Raw genomic sequence first — 21,933 nt, 5'->3', positions numbered from 1 at the left:
ACATATGCACATACAGTGTTTTCAGTCATATTTCGGTAAGATTGTTTCATACATATACAAATACAAATAGATACACATACAGATCTACACTTTAAGGAGGTCATTAATAGAATATACAGTACAACGACCAAAAAATCACAACATGAAAGTCTGTGTAGTCTGCAGCTTTAGTAACAAACGGGCTTCTGCACGGATTACGTGTAACTTCTGTAGGAAATGACCCCACGCATCTTGTGCAGATATTCAGGAATCATATACAAGTGATGTTAAACCAGGGAAGTGTTATTGGGTATGCCCAAATGAAGGCCAACTGTGGAAAAAAATCACGTTGGTATTAAAAGACGGAAATATCAAAATGACCCTCATAGGAAACCTGACAGCACTCTATAACAGATGGGAAAATAAAAGGACTGGGCCAGATGGTTCTGTTGCCCATGATGCAGATGCTGTCCTGGTAGACAGTAACTGTAAGAATACAGAAATGAAAGTTGGTGGCCCGGAGGGAGACAGGAGCTCTAGTGGGGAAACAGGTGTAGACATGCAAAACCTAATGTTACAAACTTGCAGTACCACTGGAGATAGTAAACATGGGGATGCCCCAAGGAATAGTGAAGATAAAATACCAGAAAAAAACTGGTGTAGGCACCATTGTTAGTACAAGTGCTGAAGATAGTAAAGAGACACAAAATCATGCACCAGTAGAAAATGCAGTCCCAAAAAGCCAAGGCAAACAGAAATCAGACCTATGCAGATTCTATGCATTAGGTATCTGCAGGCATGGAATATCTGGAAAAACAGATGGGATGTGCAACTTTGACCACCCCAGAAAATGCTGTGCCCGTATGACAACAGAAAAATGCAACCTTCCTTCCTGTAATCTTTTCCACCCTGAAATGTGTCACTCTTCAGTTCAGGAAAGACATTGCTATAACTTATATTGTCAGGCACTCCACCTAAAGGGGACAGTAAGATACAGAACATCCAGACCATGGGAAAACTTGGGTAGCCACAACCGCTCCAGAGAGAGAGCAGTTTTTTAGCACCAGGAAGGTAAATAAGCTGGCAGGAAATGGCAGAAATTGCACACCAACTCCGATCATTTCAGGAGAAGAATCACAGTCAGTGGTCTCCACTCCAAAACAACAGATATTTTTGCCAGAAAAAAGACCTCATCCCCTATACCACCAATACAACAACCTTCATCTTTGCAAAATATACAGGGTCTAAAGCCAGCAACGAACAACAAAATACCTTTCATCCATGGACTGCTTACAGAGTCAAATGCAGTGTTTGCAGTTTTCACAGAGACTCACATGAAGGATTACCATGATGATAATAATAAATAATAAGTTTATTTCTTTGTAAAGGTTACAATGTGTAATTAAAATTTTGATTTGCTAAGTACAAAGATAGCCACTTTCGTGCCGAGGCATTTCGGGCAAACTAATCCTAATACATAGTAACTAATTAAAACTAGATAAGGTAATAGTACATAGTAATAATTACTTAAAACTAAACATAGAATAGTGGTTAGCTGTTTTATAATCTTGTTTGGACTTAATAAATCTTATGTATACTTAGTACGAAATCTAATTTACAAGGAATGGTGCAGGTGGTAATATTTTATGGAATGGCAGAATTAAAAGCCAGGAGGTCACATGATAAAACTAGCCAGTAGATGTTTGGTTGATTTGGTTAATATTGTGAGATAAGATGATTTTTTAGCAGAGTCCTAAATTTATAAGTTGTCTGGGGATCCTTGACTTGTTCCAGTAGCGAATTCCAGATCTTTGGGCCTTTTATGTGCATAGTGTTCTTGCATAGCGAGAGTTTTACTCGAGGGATGTTGAAAAGGGCCTTATGCCTCGTATTGTGACTGCATTCTGTTGTAACTGTCGAGGAGTAGTTTTAAGGGGGGGGGGGTTACAGTGGAGTTTAAAGTTCTGTGTATGTAGTAGGCACAATAATAAAAGTGTATGCCTTGTATATTTAGCAAGTTGAGTCTTTTGAAAAGTGGTGGGGTGTGCTGTCTAGCACAGGAGCTGGTTATCACCCACACAGCAGCTTTTTGTTGGATTATTAAGGGTCGAAAGTGGTTGGCTGTGGTAGAGCCCCAGGCACAGATACCATAGGTGAGGTAAGGATATATTAGAGAGTGGTACAAGGTAAGCAGAGTCGTTTGTGGTACATAATAGCGTATCTTGGAAAGGATTCCTACTGATTTGGAAATTTTCTTGGCTATGTGATGGGTATGGGACTGAAATTTAAGATTACAGTCAAGGAGAAGACCTAGAAATTTGCCCTACGTGTGTCTTGATATAGGGGAACCATTTAACAGTATGTTGAGTTGAATATTTGAGGCTCTGTTGCCAAACAGCATGAAGTAAGTTTTTTCTATGTTAAGTGTGAGTTTGTTGGTCATCATCCAAGCATATATCTAGCAGTTCATTGTTTACAGTGTTTTCAAGCACAGCTGAGTCTGAATGGGAGTAGACATATGTAGTGTCATTTGCGAATAGAACTGGTGTAAGGAGTTGGGATGCACTGGGGAGATCACTGATGTAGATGAGAAAGAGGAGTGGTCATAGGACACTACTTTGGGGTACTCCTACTCCTACAGGGTCCTAAGAAGCAAGATCGCTACCCATCTAGATACCCATCAATTACACAACCCAGGGGAACATGGGTTTAGAGCAGGTCGCTCCTGTCTGTCTCAGCTACTGGATCACTATGACAAGGTCCTAGATTCACTAGAAGACAAAAAGAATGCAGATGTAATATACACAGGCTTTGCAAAAAGCCTTCAACAAGTGTGACCATGGCATAACAGTGCACAAAATGTGTGCTAAAGGAATAACAGGAAAAGTTGGTAGATGGACCTATAATTTCCTCACAAACAGAACACAAAGAGTAGTAGTCAACAGAGTAAAGTCTGAGGCGGCTACGGTGAAAAGCTCTGTTCCACAAGGCACAGTACTCGCTCCCATCTTGTTTCTCATCCTCATATCTGACATAGACAAGGATGTCAGCCACAGCACCATGTCTTCCTTTGCAGATGACACCCAAATCTGCATGACAATGTCTTCCATTGCAGACGCTGCAAGGCTTCAGGCGGACATCAACCAAATCTTTCAGTGGGCTGCAGAAAGCAATATGAAGTTCAACGATGAGAAATTTCAATTACTCCGATATGGTAAACATGAGGAAATTAAAATTTCATCAGAGTACAAAACAAATTCCTTCCACAAAATAGAGCGAAAAACCAACGTCAAAGACTTGGGAGTGATCATGTTGGAGGATCTCACATTCAAGGACCATAACATTGTATCAATTGCATCTACTAGAAAAATGACAGGATGGATAATGAGAACCTTCAAAACTAGAGATGCCAAGCCCATGATGACACTCTTCAGGTCTCTTGTTCTATCTAGGCTGGAATTTTGCTGCACACTAACAGCACCTTTCAAGGCAGGTGAAATTGCTGACCTAGAAAATGTACAGAAAACCTTCACAGCACGCATAATGGAGATAAAATACCTCAGTTACTGGGAGCGCTTGAAGTTCCTGAACCTGTACTCCCTGGAATGCAGGCAGGAGAGAGACATGATTATATACACCTGGAAAATCCTAGAGGGACTAGTACCGAACTTGCACACAAAAATCACTCACAACGAAAGTAAAAGACTCGGCAGACGATGCAACATCCCCCCAATGAAAAGCAGGGGTATCACTAGTACGTTAAGAGACAATACAATAAGTGTCAGGGGCCCGAGACTGTTTAACTGCCTCCCAGCATACATAAGGGGGATTACCAATAGACTCCTGGCTGTCTTCAAGCAAGCACTGGACAAGCACCTAAAGTCGGTACCTGACCAACCGGGCTGTGGCTCGTACATTGGATTGCGTGCAGCCAGCAGTAACAGCCTGGTTGATAAGGCTGTGATCCACCAGGAGGCCTGGTCACAGACCGGGCCGCGGGGGCATTACCCCCGGAACTCTCTCCAAGTAAACTCCAGGCAAACAGGTTGGATAGCAGAGTTGACTCCATTTGCATGTACATACTGGTGTCTGTCGTAAAATCCTAGAGGGATTAGCACCAAACTTGCACATGAAAATCAGTCCCTATGAAATCAAAAGACTCTACAGACGATTCAACATCCCCCAATGAAAAACTGGGGTGCCACTAGCACGATAAGAGACAACACAGTGAGTGTCAGGGGCCCAAGACTGTTCAACTGCCTCCCAGCATACATAAGGTGGATTACCAATAGATCTCTGGCTGTCTTTAAGAAGGCACTGGACAGGCACCTAAAGTCAGCACACGATCAGCCGGGCTGAGGTCCGTTCGCTGGGTTGTGTGCACCAACAGTAACAGCCTGGTTGATCAGACCCTGATTCATTATAAAGCCTGGTGGGGGCATTGACTGTAAAACCCTCTCCAGGTACACTCCAGTAGCAGACAACTGTCTGTAGCTATTAACCCTTAGACTGGTTGTCAGGTACAGCTACATTATTGAAGCCAGGGTCCTTTCATGAAGATCTAAATCAGGAGCTCAGCTCACTCAGACAGGAATGGGTCTGTGTAGTGAGTGTTCATAGCATAAAAAATATCCCGCTTCACATGGCACTGAATACCACAACTATACGGGAGCGGTTATGGCTGCCTCCACTTGCCATGTTATGGCCTATTTTATTAATTCTAGTGTATATACAGTGGTCCCTCGTTTATCGTAATTAATCCATTCCTGCAGGTGTTACTGTTATCGAAATCTACGATTTTCGAATCAATTTTCCCCATAAGAAATAATGTAAATACAATTAATCCGTTCCTGACACCCAGAAGTATTAAAACAAAAAATTTTTTTACATGAAATATAGATGTAGTACATAAACAATACAATGGGACATGATGAATGAAACGTTAACAGCATAACACTTACCTTTATTGGCGATTCTTCTTAGCGTATGGAAGACTGGAGGAGGAGAGAGATTGGATTATTTACAGTTTGGAAGGGGAATCCCCTTCCATCAACACCTCAGGTACCAATTGCTTTTCTGGGGTTACTTCTCTTCTCTGTTTCTTTATGCCACTAGGACCAGCTTGAGAGTGACTGGAGTCCTGTCTCGCAATATAACTGTCCAGAGAGCTCTGTTTCTGGCGTCTCTTTAACACCTCCCTAAAATGGGCCAAGACCTTGTCACTGTACATGTTGCCAACATGGCTTGCAACAGCCTTGTCAGGGTGATGTTTCTCCATAAATCTTTCCATCTTACCCCACATTTCAAAAATCTCCCTAATTTCTGAAGAAGGCACCTTCTTCCATCTCTCTTCCTCCTCCTCCGCAGCAAGATTCTGAGCTGCGATCTGTTGCTCTTCCTGCTGAAGCTCTTGCAGCTCCTCAGTGGTGAGCTCTTCGTTGTGGTCTTCTACCAACTCTTCCACATCCTCTAAACTCACATCCAACCCCATGGAACTCCCCAGTGCCACAATAGATTTAACAACAGACATAGGCTCATCAGGGTCAGCCCCAAACCCTTCAAAATCCTTCTTGTCGACACAATCTGGCCACAATTTTCTCCAAGCAGAGTTCAAAGTCTTGGTAGTCACTCGCTCCCAAGCCGTACCTATAAGGGTTATGCAATGGAGGATGCTGAAGTGTTCTCTCCAAAAATCTCTTAAGGTCAAGTGAGTGTCTGAGGTCACATTCAAGCACCTTTGAAACATTGCTTTGGTGTAGAGTTTTTTAAAGTTTGCAATGACCTGCTGGTCCATGGGCTGGAGGAGAGGAGTGGTATTCGGGGGCAAGAACTTTACTGTGATGAACCCAAACTCCTCGAAAATTAGGTCATCCAAGTTTGGAGGATGAGCAGGTGCATTGTCCATTACTAGGAGGCACTTGAGATCCAATTTCTTTTCCAGGAGGTAATTCTTCACACTAGGGCCAAACACTTCATTGAACCACTTGACGAAAATTTCCCTTGTGACCCATGCCTTACTATTAGATTTCCAAAACACACAATTTACTCTTCATAACATTGTTTTTCCTGAACACGCTGAGATTTTCAGAATGGTACACTAGTAACAGCTTCACTTTGAAATCCCCACTAGCATTAGCACAGAACATGAGCGTCAGCCTGTCTTTCATAGGCTTGTGTCCTGGCAGTGCCTTTTCCTTCTGTGTAATGTAGGTCCTCTTTGGCATTTTCTTCCAAAAGAGGCCTGTTTCGTCACAATTGAACACTTGTTCATGTTTCAGTCCTTCAGCCTTTATGTTCTCCTTGAATTCATGCACATATTTTTCAGCCGCTTTGTGGTCCGAACTGGCAGCCTCACCATGCCTTACCACACTGTGTATGCCACTACGGTTCTTAAATCTCTCACACCAACCTTTGCTGGCCTTAAATTCACTCACATCACCACTAGTTGCAGGCAATTTCTTTACCAGATCGTCGTGCAACTGCCTAGCCTTTTCACAAATAATCGACGTCATAATACTATCTCCTGCTAATTGTTTCTCGTTTATCCACACCAATAATAACTTCTCAACCTCTTCGAGTACTGGTGATCTCATTTTTGTCAGCATATTTACCCCCTTTGCAACAACAGCGTCCTTGATTTCCTTTTTCTTGGCCACGATGGAACATATGGTTGTATAGGGTTTGTTATACATCCTGGCCAGTTCAGCCACATGTACGCTACTTTCATATTGTTCAATGATGTGTTTCTTAAATTCAATCGTATTTCTCACCTTCTTTACCACAGGCTTGGCACTAGGAGCTCTCTTTGGAGCGATGGTAGCTTATTTAGTACTTGCAAGCACTAAAATGAATGGAATATTATGAAATATTTCGTATGAGCAAGTGAGGGGACCGTCGCTCACTGGTAAACAATGCCACACTGGCTGGGAAGAGAGGCTGCCCCGGCTCAGAGCGTGCGTACGCGTCCCGGATGAACTACTATTCGTGAGTCAATCTATGATTAGCGAGCCCATGTTTTTACGAAAATATTGCTACGATTTCCGAAAATTACGACTCTCGAGCCCTACGATTATCGAGGGACAACTGTATCATGTTTCTATGTTATTTATATTGTTATTATGTCATATTAGATCAATTATGATAAATAAGCCATAGAGCGTATTTTAAATAAGCCATAGAGTGTATTTTTCCTGCCCCTGAGAGCAGGAATTCTGCCGGAACAGATTAATGGCCTTTCAGTTAACCCTTTCAGGGTCGGCAGGCCCTCTCCTAAACTTGTTTTCAGGGTCGGAAATTTTTCGAAAAAAAAAAAAAAAAAATTCTTATGAAATGATAGGGAATCTTTTCCCGATCATAATGAAACCGAAAGTATGAAATTTAATGGAAAACTTAGAATTATGCTCTCGCGAAGTTAGCAGTCTCGACAATGTTTATGCATCGGCGATTTTGCCCACTTTGAGCCCTATTTTCTGCCAATTCCAATGTACCAGTCGACAAAAATCATACCTATTTCGCTAGAACTCCACTTTTTCTATCGAATGAGTACAAGAAACCACCCATTTACCTATTTCAACTATCCAATAACGTTGTCAGAAATTGGCAATTTTGCCAATTTCCCACAAATTTCAAAAGATGCCAATTTCCAAATAGGGTCCAGAATAAACAGGACAGACATTTCTGGCAATAAAATAACATTTCCTCTGTTCATTGCTCATGTCCCCAGGCCTCTGTTACATTTCTTTTGCTTTTCACTTCAAATTTTTATTCTCACAAAAAATAGAAGATTTATGTTATGCAGACTACTGCATTCGTGTAGAAATGGCATAGAAATGGTATAAATAATATTAGGGTACTTGTAAAAGATTATTACACACCAGTTGACGTGTATTGGACATGTGGCATTATTCGTTTACCTTTGAGCTTTGGCAAAAATCGAACATTTCTGCTACTTTGAGCTCAGTTTCAAGGTACTTTTCTTTAAGAAACCAATCAAAATCATCTCAATTTCCATAATGTGTTTTCCATTCTATAAAATGAGACCAAGAAAACTAGAATACAACCATAAATATCATACAAAAATACACTGCAAAGTCGCTGTTTTAAACCAAAAACACGGTCGGAGCTTTTTTTCTCATGCACTGTGTGCTGCAGGATTTTTTTTATACTTTGCACACTGACCGCATAGACCCAGTCTTTCATATGTAGGCCTACCAGCTTTCTCTCACAAGATTTGAAGGCGCTAGAATTTATGCGTACTAGTACGGCACCAACCCTGGCGTGCAAGCCGTACTAGTATGGCACCAACCCTGAAAGGGTTAATTTAAATGAGGAAAATTAACTCAGCATATGAACAAATGAGGTTCAAACAAGGTCATGAAACGGATGAAATTCATAAGCAGAGGTTCCACTGTATATCACCATTTTTATCTCTGGTGCATGTAAACTTTAAAACATAAGAACATAAGAATGGAGGAGCACTGAAGAAGGCCTACTGGCCCATGCAAGGCCAGTCCTTATCAAAACCACCCCTTCCCAAAGCTACCCAAGAAGACTCACGAAATCGTAATGACACGATTGCAAACAAACCATACCCCGGCCGGGATTGAACCCGCGGTCATAGAGTCTTAAAACTCCAGCCCATCGCATTAGCCACTACCCAAGAATTTACTTCTATACCCATGACACCAGTCACACCCAGCTCCTCCCACTCATGTATATGTCCAGTCTCTTTATAAAGCTACCCTAGGTTCTAGCCTCGATCACCCAACTCGGAAGATTGTTCTATGCATCGACCACTCTACTTGAAAACCAGTGCTTACCTATGTCCATTCTAAATTTAAATTTATCTAAATTAAATCTGTTATTCCTGGTTCTTACCTGATTTGACATCCTCAGTATTTTATTAACATTGCCTTTGTTTATGCCCATCATCCACTTATACACTATAACCCTTTGACTGTCGCAAGCCGCTTTCTGTAACTCATTCTATGTCGAAAAATTTTTCAAAGAAAAAAAATGATTTTTTTCTTATGAAATGACAGAGAATCTTTTCCCGATGGTAATGACACCAAAAGTATGAAATTTGGTCGAAAACTCGCGGAATTACGATCCGGCGAAGTTAGCGGTCTCGGCGACATACACGCATCGGTGATTTTGCCGACTTTGAGCCCTATTTTTGACCAATTCCTTTGTTCCAGTTGACCAAACTCATAGCTATTTCTTTAGAACTCAATTTTTTCTATCACTTGAGTACAAAAAACTGCCCATTTACCAATTTGAACTACCCAATAAAGTGGTCAGAAATTGGCAATTTGGCCAATTTCATGCAAATTAAAAAAGATGCCAGTTTCAAAATAGAGTCCAGAATAAACAATGTAGACATTCTTGGGACTAAAATAACATACCCTCTGTTCATTAGTCATGTCTCTAGGCCCCTCTTATATTATTATTGCTTTCTGTTTTGATTTTCTATTCATACAAAAAATAAAAGATTTACTGTTATGCAGACTACTGCATTATTGTAAAAAGGTATAAATAATATCAGTGCACTAGTAAAAGAATATTAGACTCCCCATTTGACGTGTATTGGACGTGTAGTGTGATTTGCTTACTCTTGAACATTGGTAAAAATCGAACATTTCCATTAATTTGAGCTCAATTTCAAGGTCGTTTTCATTGTGAAACTAATCAAAATCATCTCTATTTCTGTAATACGTTTTCCATTTTATCACATGAGACCATGAAAATGAGAATACAATGATAAATACTATACCAAAATACACCTCAAAGTCGGTGTTTTATTACAAAAAACGGTTGGAGTTTTTTTTCTCATTATGAACTGCATGCTGCAGGATTTTTTTTTATATGGTTCACACTGACCACACAGACCCATTCTCTCACATGTGGGCCTACCAGCTTTCTCCTGCTTGATTTGAAGCCACTAGAATTATTGAGTATATATACGTCCGAAACACTGGCTCATAAGACATATATATATGACCAAAACAGTCAAAGGGTTAATAATATCTCCCCTTATTCTGTCTCTCAAGAGAGTCAAGATTCAAAGATCTAAGTCTATCTTCATACGGGAGATTCCTTATACAGTGAATCATTTTGGTCATCCTTCTCTGTATGTTCTCCAATGAATCGATATCCATCCTGTTGTAAGGAGACCAAAACTGGGTGGCATAATCCAAGTGTGGCCTTACTAGTGATGTATAGAGCTGTAAAATAACTTTTGGACTCGTGTTACTTATACTTCTTGAAATAAATCCCAGTAATCTGTTAGCCTTGTTGCTCACACTTAGGCACTGTTGTCTTGGCTTAAGGTTTCTGCTTACCATGAATCCCAAGTTCTTTTCACACACTGTGTGATCAAGAACTACTTCCCCTAGTTTATAACTTTGAGGGTTATTTTCATTCACAAGGACTTAGTACATTCTAATTCATCATAGTAAATAGCAATACCACCTCCTCTTTGATCAGTCCTACAGTTATGTATGGCTGTGTAACCAGGTAAGGCAGTGATGTGTGTTGTGTTTTAACCAGGTTTCAGTAAGAATAATAAAAAACATGTTAACATTTAAAGAATTGAGAAGTGCTAAGAGGTCATAGTGTTTGCTCAGGGATCTAACATTATAACTGAGTACTGTTATGTTCTTGGTGGCACTGAAAACAGTTTTTGCCTGACTTGCTGTATAATAATGACAGTTATTTTCAGGAGAATACTGATTGTTATTGTAGTTTTGCAAGAGATTTATATCAGGAATGATATCTGCATTCATAAGTCAGAATTAGGAAGAATGAACGTAGGAGATTTTAAGTGTGAAATAATACAGGTCGGCCATCACTAATCCGGCAATAGTAATCCAGTTCCATCAGTAATCCAGCACTAATTTTGGCTAGCATAATTTCAAATTTCCAGGGTCGTCACACCAACCTGTCACTACTGTTTTGGTGGTGCTACTTGCTGCATAAGTCATAAGTCATTCCAATTTCTTTTCTTTTTTTTAATTTGTTGTTTTAACCTGCTCACTTTTAGCCCTAGCCATGGTTCCAATGAATAAAAGAAATGCTTTTCATTGTGTGAAGCACATACACTGTACATTGTCCATAAAAGATAAGGTGGCTTTGAGGCCACTGTCAGTTGCCATGAGCTCAGCTCACTCAGATAAACTGTGACCGGTAAATTTGGGCCTACATATGAGAGAATAGGTCTTTGTGGTAAGTGTGCAATTTTTTTATTTTTTTTTTATTATCACACCGGCCGATTCCCACCAAGGCAGGGTGGCCCGAAAAAGAAAAACTTTCACCATCATTCACTCCATCACTGTCTTGCCAGAAGGGTGCTTTACACTACAGTTTTTAAACTGCAACATTAACACCCCTCCTTCAGAGTGCAGGCACTGTACTTCCCATCTCCAGGACTCAAGTCCGGCCTGCCGGTTTCCCTGAATCCCTTCATAAATGTTACTTTGCTCACACTCCAACAGCACGTCAAGTATTAAAAACCATTTGTCTCCATTCACTCCTATCAAACACGCTCACGCATGCCTGCTGGAAGTCCAAGCCCCTCGCACACAAAACCTCCTTTACCCCCTCCCTCCAACCCTTCCTAGGCCGACCCCTACCCCGCCTTCCTTCCACTACAGACTGATACACTCTTGAAGTCATTCTGTTTCGCTCCATTCTCTCTACATGTCCGAACCACCTCAACAACCCTTCCTCAGCCCTCTGGACAACAGTTTTGGTAATCCCGCACCTCCTCCTAACTTCCAAACTACGAATTCTCTGCATTATATTCACACCACACATTGCCCTCAGACATGACATCTCCACTGCCTCCAGCCTTCTCCTCGCTGCAACATTCATCACCCACGCTTCACACCCATATAAGAGCGTTGGTAAAACTATACTCTCATACATTCCCCTCTTTGCCTCCAAGGACAAAGTTCTTTGTCTCCACAGACTCCTAAGTGCACCACTCACTCTTTTTCCCTCATCAATTCTATGATTCACCTCATCTTTCATAGACCCATCCGCTGACACGTCCACTCCCAAATATCTGAATACGTTCACCACCTCCATACTCTCTCCCTCCAATCTGATATTCAATCTTTCATCACCTAATCTTTTTGTTATCCTCATAACCTTACTCTTTCCTGTATTCACCTTTAATTTTCTTCTTTTGCACACCCTACCAAATTCATCCACCAATCTCTGCAACTTCTCTTCAGAATCTCCCAAGAGCACAGTGTCATCAGCAAAGAGCAGCTGTGACAACTCCCACTTTGTGTGTGATTCTTTATCTTTTAACTCCACGCCTCTTGCCAAGACCCTCGCATTTACTTCTCTTACAACCCCATCTATAAATATATTAAACAACCACGGTGACATCACACATCCTTGTCTAAGGCCTACTTTTACTGGGAAAAAATTTCCCTCTTTCCTACATACTCTAACTTGAGCCTCACTATCCTCGTAAAAACTCTTCACTGCTTTCAGTAACCTACCTGCAAGTGTATGGTGTAGGAGGTCACACTGGCCAGTGGGAATCGGCCAGTGTGACCTCCTACACCATACACTTGCAACATCTGCCACATTGCCCCCCTATCCACCCTGTCATACGCCTTTTCCAAATCCATAAATGCCACAAAGACCTCTTTAGCCTTATCTAAATACTGTTCACTTATATGTTTCACTGTAAACACCTGGTCCACACACCCCCTACCTTTCCTAAAGCCTCCTTGTTCATCTGCTATCCTATTCTCCGTCTTACTCTTAATTCTTTCAATTATAACTCTACCATACACTTTACCAGGTACACTCAACAGACTTATCCCCCTATAATTTTTGCACTCTCTTTTATCCCCTTTGCCTTTATACAAAGGAACTATGCATGCTCTCTGCCAATCCCTAGGTACCTTACCCTCTTCCATACATTTATTAAATAATTGCACCAACCACTCCAAAACTATATCCCCACCTGCTTTTAACATTTCTATCTTTATCCCATCAATCCCGGCTGCCTTACCCCCTTTCATTTTACCTACTGCCTCACGAACTTCCCCCACACTCACAACTGGCTCTTCCTCACTCCTACAAGATGTTATTCCTCCTTGCCCTATACACGAAATCACAGCTTCCCTATCTTCATCAACATTTAACAATTTCTCAAAATATTCCTTCCATCTTCCCAATACCTCTAACTCTCCATTTAATAACTCTCCTCTCCTATTTTTAACTGACAAATCCATTTGTTCTCTAGGCTTTCTTAACTTGTTAATCTCACTCCAAAACTTTTTCTTATTTTCAACAAAATTTGTTGATAACATCTCACCCACTCTCTCATTTGCTCTCTTTTTACATTGCTTCACCACTCTCTTAACTTCTCTCTTTTTCTCCATATACTCTTCCCTCCTTGCATCACTTCTACTTTGTAAAAACTTCTCATATGCTAACTTTTTCTCCCTTACTACTCTCTTTACATCATCATTCCACCAATCGCTCCTCTTCCCTCCTGCACCCACTTTCCTGTAACCACAAACTTCTGCTGAACACTCTAACACTACATTTTTAAACCTACCCCATACCTCTTCGACCCCATTGCCTATGCTCTCATTAGCCCATCTATCCTCCAATAGCTGTTTATATCTTACCCTAACTGCCTCCTCTTTTAGTTTATAAACCTTCACCTCTCTCTTCCCTGATGCTTCTATTCTCCTTGTATCCCATCTACCTTTTACTCTCAGTGTAGCTACAACTAGAAAGTGATCTGATATATCTGTGGCCCCTCTATAAACATGTACATCCTGAAGTCTACTCAACAGTCTTTTATCTACCAATACATAATCCAACAAACTACTGTCATTTCGCCCTACATCATATCGTGTATACTTATTTATCCTCTTTTTCTTAAAATATGTATTACCTATAACTAAACCCCTTTCTATACAAAGTTCAATCAAAGGGCTCCCATTATCATTTACACCTGGCACCCCAAACTTACCTACCACACCCTCTCTAAAAGTTTCTCCTACTTTAGCATTCAAGTCCCCTACCACAATTACTCTCTCACTTGGTTCAAAGGCTCCTATACATTCACTTAACATCTCCCAAAATCTCTCTCTCTCCTCTGCATTCCTCTCTTCTCCAGGTGCATACACGCTTATTATGACCCACTTCTCGCATCCAACCTTTACTTTAATCCACATAATTCTTGAATTTACACATTCATATTCTCTTTTCTCCTTCCATAACTGATCATTTAACATATATATAAAATATATATATATAAAATATATATAAAAAATCCTGCAGCATGCAGCGCATAATGAGAAAAAACTGCAACCGTGTTTATGGTGTAAAACCAACTTTGCAGTGTATTTTTGTATGTTTTTTATGGTTGTATTCTCCTTTTTTTGGTTTCATTTGATAGAATGGAAGATATATTACAGAAATAGATACGATTTGATTGGATTCACGACAGAAAATACAGTGGAACCTCCACTTGCGAGCGTATCTATGTGTGAGTTTTTCCAAATATGAGCAGTCGCTCGGTAGATTTTTTGCCTCCATACATGAGCGAAATTTCCATAAGTGAGTGGACTTCTAGGGAGGTTCCTTGACGCTGGTGAGGGGTTTTTGCTCTTGACCTCGGGAATTGGATCTCATTTGTTTGTTGGACTATCTTATTGAAACTTGGGCAATGTATGATGAAAAGATACTTAACATAACCAAAAATGAAAGAAATCAGACCATAAATAATGAAGTTCACTTCTCAGCCATTAGCCGCCTCTTAGCGGTATTTTCATATGGTTTTTATGGTTGTATTCTCGCTTTTTTGGTCTCATTTGATGGAATGGAAGATATATTACAGAAATAGATATGATTTTGATTGGTTTCACGACAAAAAGTACACCTACCATCCGACTTATGACCGAGTTCGGTTCCGAGAAACCAGTCGTAAGTTGAAATGGTCGTAAGTCGAACTTTACTACTGAACATCAACAAAACATTTTTGTAATGACTTTATTTTATTGTTTTATTTTGGTATTTCATGTTTTACTTTACTTTTTATGTTGTTAGTACTGTATTTTATACTGTAAGGTTTAGGATAAACACTGTGTACAACACAAATAGTTGTTTATTTCCCAGAAATTTGGCATAAAAAACATGGTCGTAAGTCGAATGGTCGTAAGTCGAGCAGGTCGTAAGTCAGATGGTAGGTGTACCTTGAAATTGAGCTTAAAGTAGCAGAAATGTTCAATTCTTTGGTGATGTTTAAGAGTAAACAAATGACGTCACTGTCCATTCCAGAATGCAGTCATGAATGTTGACGTTATTTTGCAATTATTACAATAATGTAGTCTGCATAACAGTAAACCTTCTATTTTTTGTGTGAATAAAATTACAAATTATTTATATAATAATAATAATAATAATAATAATAATAATAATAATAATAATAATAATGCATATAATAATAATAATGCATATAGTAACAATACATTTTTTTTTTTTTAGCAAGTCGGCTACCTCCTACCAAGGCAGGGTGACCCAGAAAGGAAGAAAATCTCCAAAAAAGAAAATACTTTCATCATTCAACACATTTACCTCATTCACACATAATCACTGTCTTTGCAGAGGCACCCAGATACAACAGTTTAGAAGCATATAAAACATACCCCTGCAAACTGCCAATATCTCAAATCCTCTCTTTTAACCCTTTGACTGTCGCAGCCTCAAATCCTGAGGTGTCTTCTGGTGTCGAAAAATTTTTGAAAAAAAAAAAATAAAAATTTCTTATGAAATGATAGAAAATCTTTTCCCGATGGTAATGACACCAAAAGAACGAAATTTGATGGAAAATGTACGGAATTACTTTCTCGTGAATGTAGCGACCTCGGCGATATTTACAAATCGGCGATTTCACCCACTTTGAGCCCTATTTTCTGTTCCAGTCAACCAGACTCATAGCTATTTCTTTAGAACTCAATAGAGTTCTATCTATTGAGTACAAGAAGCTTCTCATTTACCAATTTCAACTTCTCAATAACATGGTCAGAAATTTTTAAAATAGGGTCCAGAATGAACAGTGCAGACATTCCTAGCTCAAAAATAACATTTTCTTTGTTCATCAGTCACGTCTCCAGGCTCCTTTGATATTACTCTGGCTTTCTATTTTGAATTCTTATTCAAACAAAAAATAAAAGATTTACTGTTATGCAGACTACTGCAATATTGTAATATTTTTTTTATTTTTTTTTATTATCACACTGGCCGATTCCCACCAAGGCAGGGTGGCCCGAAAAAGAAAAACTGTAATAATTGTATAAATAATGTCAACTCATTCATGACTGCATATTAGAATTGCTAGTTGGACATTTATTGGACATGACATCATTTGTTTACTTTCGAACATTGGCAAAAATCAAACATTTCCCCTACTTTGAGTTCCATTTCAATATCACCTCTGTTTCTATACTAAGTTTTCCATTCACAAAGTCGGCGTTTTAATCCAAAAACACGGAGTTTTTCTTTTCTCATTATGCACTGCGTGCTGCAGGATTTTTTTATATGGTGCACACTGACCACACAGACCCATTCTCTCACATGTGGGCCTACCAGCTTTTTCCTGCTTGATTTGAAGCTGCTAGAATTTTTGAGTATATATTTGTCAAACACGGTGGCTCGTAAGACGTATATATACAACCGAAACAGTCAAAGGGTTAAAGTGCAGGCATTGTACTTCCCATTTCCAGTACTCATATATAATACATGTATAATAATGATGTACTATATAATATTAATTATAATAATAGATGGCTTCAAAAGGTCATCACTGGATGGCAGTGATTGCCACAACAATGTGGGGGTGGTTGTGGCCACCCCCACCTGTCACATAGTGACGTATTTTTTTCATTCTAGAGTATATATCAAGTTTCTATGTTATTTTTATTGTTTATTATGTCATATTAGATGAATTGAGATAGATAAATAAGCTGTATAGATGATATTAGCGAAATATTGAAGTATCTTGTTGCGCTTCCTGAGAGCTGGAACGGATTAATTGCACTTCAGTTAATTTAAATGAGGAAAACTCTGCAAATGAGCAAATCCAGATACAAGCAAGGTCACAGAACGTATTAAACTCGTAAGTAGAGGTTCCACTGTACCTTGAAATTGAGTTCAAACTAGCAGAAATGTTTGATTTTCGCTGATGTTCAAGAGTAAGCAAATGACGTCACCATCCATTACGTGTCCAAGTGGCTGGTCTAATATGCAGTCATGAATGGGTTGACATCATTTATACATTTATTGCAATAATGTAGTAATCTGCATAACAGTAAATCTTCTATTTTTTGCGTGAATAAAAATTCCAAATGTAAAGCAAGCGTATTATAAGAGGGGCCTGGAGATATGACTAATGAACAGAGAAAATGTTATTTTAATGCCAGGAATGTTTGCATTGTTTATTCTGGACCCTATTTTGAAATTGGCATCTCTTGAAATTTGTGTGAAATTGGCCAAATTACCAGTTTCCGACCATTTTACTGGGTAGCTGGAATACGTAAATGGGCGGTTTCTTGTACTCAGTCAACAGAATAGAAGGAATACTAGTGAAATAGGTATAAGTTTGGTAGACTGGAACAATGGAATGGGCCAAAAATAGGGTGTAAAGTGGGTGAAATCGCCGATACATAAATATCGCCGTTGGGTTAAGTGTATTCTAACCTAACTACTCTGTAATCCGGCAAAATCACTAATCCAGCACCCTACATGTCTTGATGGTGCTGGATTAGTGATGGTCAACCTGTAATATCACTCACTAATTTACCCTTATCTCACCTATGGAATTTGTGCATGGGGCTCAACAACAATAAATCATCTCAGACCATTAATTACCCAACAAAAGGCTGCAGTCAGAATGATAACAAATTCCCAATCCAGGCAGCATACTCCACTAATATTCAAAACTCTAAACTTACTCACCGTACAAAACATCCATACTTATTGTAGATGAATGGTTCAGAGAACCGACACGTTGATAAATTAGACACATGTGCAACTCTTAGGTATCTTTATTGAGGAAACGTTTCGCCACACAGTGGCTTCATCAGTCCAATCAAAGGAGAAACGTGAAGAACAGGAGGAGAATGAGGTAATCAGTCCCTCAACCACTATGTAAAAGCTCAATTCACATAAAAGGCTCAAAAATCTGGAATTCATTACCTGTGAATATAAAAGAAATACTGTCTGTTTATTAATTCAAGACTCTTCTTAAAAACACTTACTCAACCACAACTAAATAAATACTGAATAACTGAATCTCATAAATGTATAACCTGTGACCCTATCAAACTATGTTTTTTTTTAAATACGTTACTTAATAGAATACTCCATTCTCTTGAATGCACAGTAACTCATCTAATGACCACATGACCTGTTTCTGCACTACAAATCATTGATTTTACTTGATCTGATTCAGTTATATTATACATTGTTATGCTACAAATTTGTATAACTTTAGTGCTTCTTATTTGAAATACTCATTTGTTCTTCATGTTGTAATTTTGTGATGAATGGTTTAGAAAACCGACAACGTGAAGAATTGAGACACTTATGCAACCCATGGAAATCTTTATTGAAGAAACCTTTTGCCACACAGTGGCTTCATCAGTCCAATACAAAGTAGAAATGGGTAAGGAGAGGAGAAGTTTGAGGTAATCAGTCCCTCAACCTGGAATCAATGTGTTCAGTCCATCACTCTTGTAGGAAATGCAGCATATATAAGCAGTATATAAGCCACCTCTCTGGCCCTATGCTGCATTTCCTACAAGAGTGATGGACTGAACACATCGATTCCAGGTTGAGGGACTGATTACCTCAAACTTCTCCTCTCCTTATCCATTTCTACTTTGTATTGGACTGATGAAGCCACTGTGTGGCAAAACGTTTCTTCAATAAAGATTCCCATGGGTTGCATAAGTGTCTCAATTCTTCATGTTGTAATTTGTTTACTGTAATTTTTACCACTGAATATACCATTGCTTAGTTAATCTTAAGTTAATTTTAAGCCTGCCCATAATGCTCTGCATACAAGGGGCTTTTGGCATGTACACCCATTCACTATACGTATTTCTTTGTACAACTATGTATCATGTCCAAATAAAAAATAAATGAATAAATAATTAGCTGATATAATTACTAAAAATAAGTACAGTAGATGAAGGATGGGTGGGGATATTGTGATTTGGTGTCCTTCTGGCAAGACAGTGATTGAATAAGTGACAATGAAAGTGTCAGGTCACCCTACCTAACCACATGAAAACTACCTTACCTTGCACATATCCAAAACAAAATACACTTATTTGATATCTGTGACTCCCCTAATTTACACTGATGACTGTAAACAAAATTTTGAATATAGCTTTTGCTTCATAATTCTTAAGGTAGTCATAGTTTGTCTAGGACACTCCAATAGAGGAGCTTTAATAGAAACTGTTTCATGCCAAGACAACACCATTCCCATTAATAGATAAACTAATTGTTAATTTCTTAAATGTTTTGAACTACCTCACTTGTAAATCTAGTTAATCACTACAGCTACCTAACTTTAATATCAGTATGATCCATAACCTGTGTCAATATAGAGTAGCAATTAGTATTAGTCTGCCCGAAATGCCTAGGCATACCTAGGCATAATAGTGGCCTTCTTTGTAATAAGTATTTTATAATATGCAACAATATTTTATAATATGTAAATCCAACATTGTAATATCAATAGAGAACTAAAGAATTTTAATTAATTTTTTTTTTCCTTGGTAAGAGATGGCCAAAATGTTAAAAAAATACAGTGGACCCTCACCTAACGATATTAATTGGTACCTGAGAACGAATATCGTTAGGTGAGTTTTTTAGCGTTAGCTGAGGTTAATGTTTGCGTTAAAATGTATCGTTAGCTGGATTTAGCGTTAGGTGATGCCATTGTTAGCTGAGGGTAAACTGTAATATACCAAAGGATTGCACTATGGTATTACATTCCAAGGTGCATTTGATGCTTTCTAGTTTGGGTGGATATTTTTCAACTGTTTCTATTTGCTGGGTTCTATTTTTTTAATTGATTTATGGTGACTCAGAGCTTGTTTTCTTTTTCATTAAGAGAAAGGCAGTATTTATTGGAGTGTGTCATGGATTGTGCTCTCTTCTAGCAAGAATTTATTTTCTACGTTTTAAAATGTCATAAACTTAGTTTCCTTTAGTGGCTTATCTTTTGAAGAAGTCACCTCATTACATCTCATTATTTTTTTTATGTAATACAGTTCACATTAGTCTACTTCAGGTATCCCATCGTTCACCCCCCCCCCCCCACATCCACCTCATTCTTCAGTTTTGTTCTAATATGATTTTATTCTTCTCAAAATCAATTTCTGTTATGTATTATTGGTTGTATAGTCCCTCTTACTTTTCTAATGACACATTATTGCTTTTTACCTCCAGAGAATGGTGAAACAACCTTGTGTGAAAACAGAATGTTGAGACAGAAGATTGAGGATGGCAGCAATGGTACATTGTGTATATATGATGATAGTATTATCTTCTCTCCTCCCTTATATTGCCAGAGATATGTGAAAGTTATGGAGATGATCATCTCTGTTAGTAAAGGAGTATTTACCAAGGTAAGACTTGGGTCAAGGAAAAAATGTCCTTTAACTCTCTGATATTGTGTTATGGTTCATTTGAAGTGCATCCCTGTTGCTTTATTTCCCATTGAATATATCTTTTACTGTGATAGATATTTATTATTTCTCACTTTTTTGAAATTCATGCCTGACTTATCATCCTCAACTCTTCTCTGTTTGGAATCTTTTGTAAAATATTTTTTATTCAGAGTTTTGTTGGTAAGAAAATACTGAAGCATTGAGTCTCTGGTAACAGTGATTTTCAAAGTGTGAATAGATTATATAGCATCTCTTTTATATAAATATTTGTTATATTATTTAACCCACCTAGTGGAAGCATTCACATTGACCCTTAGCCAATGAAAATGTCCATCATCTGTAAATAGTATTCTTAATTTTTTACTCACCAAACACATGACACTGTAGTAGCTCCTCACTCTCCTGGTTGACCTGGTTCTTTGTTTACAAGCTACAGAGGTTGAGATGCACCTGCCTGTTGTTCACTTAGTATGTGCAGCCAGAGGTGAGCTGCTCAAATGCTGATGGTACTAATTATTATTAAGCCAGAGGTGAGCTGCTCAAATGCTGATGGTACTAATTGTTATTAAGCCAGGGGTGTGTGAGATAAGCATTTTGTAACATTTAGCAAATTTTACATATCCTCTATGCTCGCAAATAAAGTACTGCCTTGCTAATAAAATAATATGAATAGTTTAAAATAAAATAATGCTAATAGCACTTCTTGTGATACTACAGTACAGTGGACCCCCACCATTCGGCGGTTGCGATTTTCATGAAATCTGATTTTAGGCAAGTTTTTTCAGCAAAATTTAGCTCCGTGGTTCGTGTTTGGACTCGTGATTCGGCAACTGTCTGGTACGCGTCCGCCCGTCAGTGCGCACATAAAGCCTGTCTCCTGCACTATTCACACTCAGTGTGCCATTGTTTACCAGCGCATGACCGTCACCCCATGGGTTCATACAACACATTTCATAAGAATCCATTGTTTTTTGTGCTTGCACTGCTAATTAAGCCACCATGGGCTCAAAGAAAGCTCCTAGTGCCAGCCCTTTGGTAAAGAAGGTGAGAAACACGATAGAATTCAAGAAAAAACTCGTAGCAAAGTACCAAAGTAGAGGAGGAAGAGAGAGGGGAGAATGTGCCTTCTGCAGTGATTCAGTGACTCTACAATATGTATGATACTAAAGCAGCAGGTATTGATAAAGGCTATAGCTCCAGCCAGCAATAAAGTGTAGAATTAACAGTGTAG

At 38.9% G+C, this 21,933-nt stretch overlaps 1 protein-coding gene across 12 annotated transcripts in view; it reads left to right on the top strand.

Moving 5' to 3' along the window:
* Nucleotides 1-21,933, top strand: part of Hen1 (Hen1 methyltransferase) — a 371,894-nt gene that overhangs the window by 69,847 nt on the left and 280,114 nt on the right. For all 12 annotated transcript variants that reach the window (XR_011393634.1, XR_011393633.1, XM_070097635.1 and 9 more), the window contains one exon: nt 20,482-20,660. Coding sequence is in view for 10 of the 12 variants with exons in the window: in XM_070097635.1 (XP_069953736.1) it covers nt 20,482-20,660 (179 nt within the window). In the remaining 2 variants the exon portion in view is untranslated. The remainder of the gene's footprint in view (nt 1-20,481; nt 20,661-21,933) is intronic.

The sequence above is a fragment of the Cherax quadricarinatus genome, chromosome 58, assembly GCF_038502225.1.
Source record: "Cherax quadricarinatus isolate ZL_2023a chromosome 58, ASM3850222v1, whole genome shotgun sequence".
Taxonomy (NCBI): Eukaryota; Metazoa; Arthropoda; class Malacostraca; order Decapoda; family Parastacidae; genus Cherax; species Cherax quadricarinatus.
The sequence above is the reverse complement of the archived record's forward strand: the minus strand, read 5'-3'. Positions and strand labels throughout refer to the sequence as shown.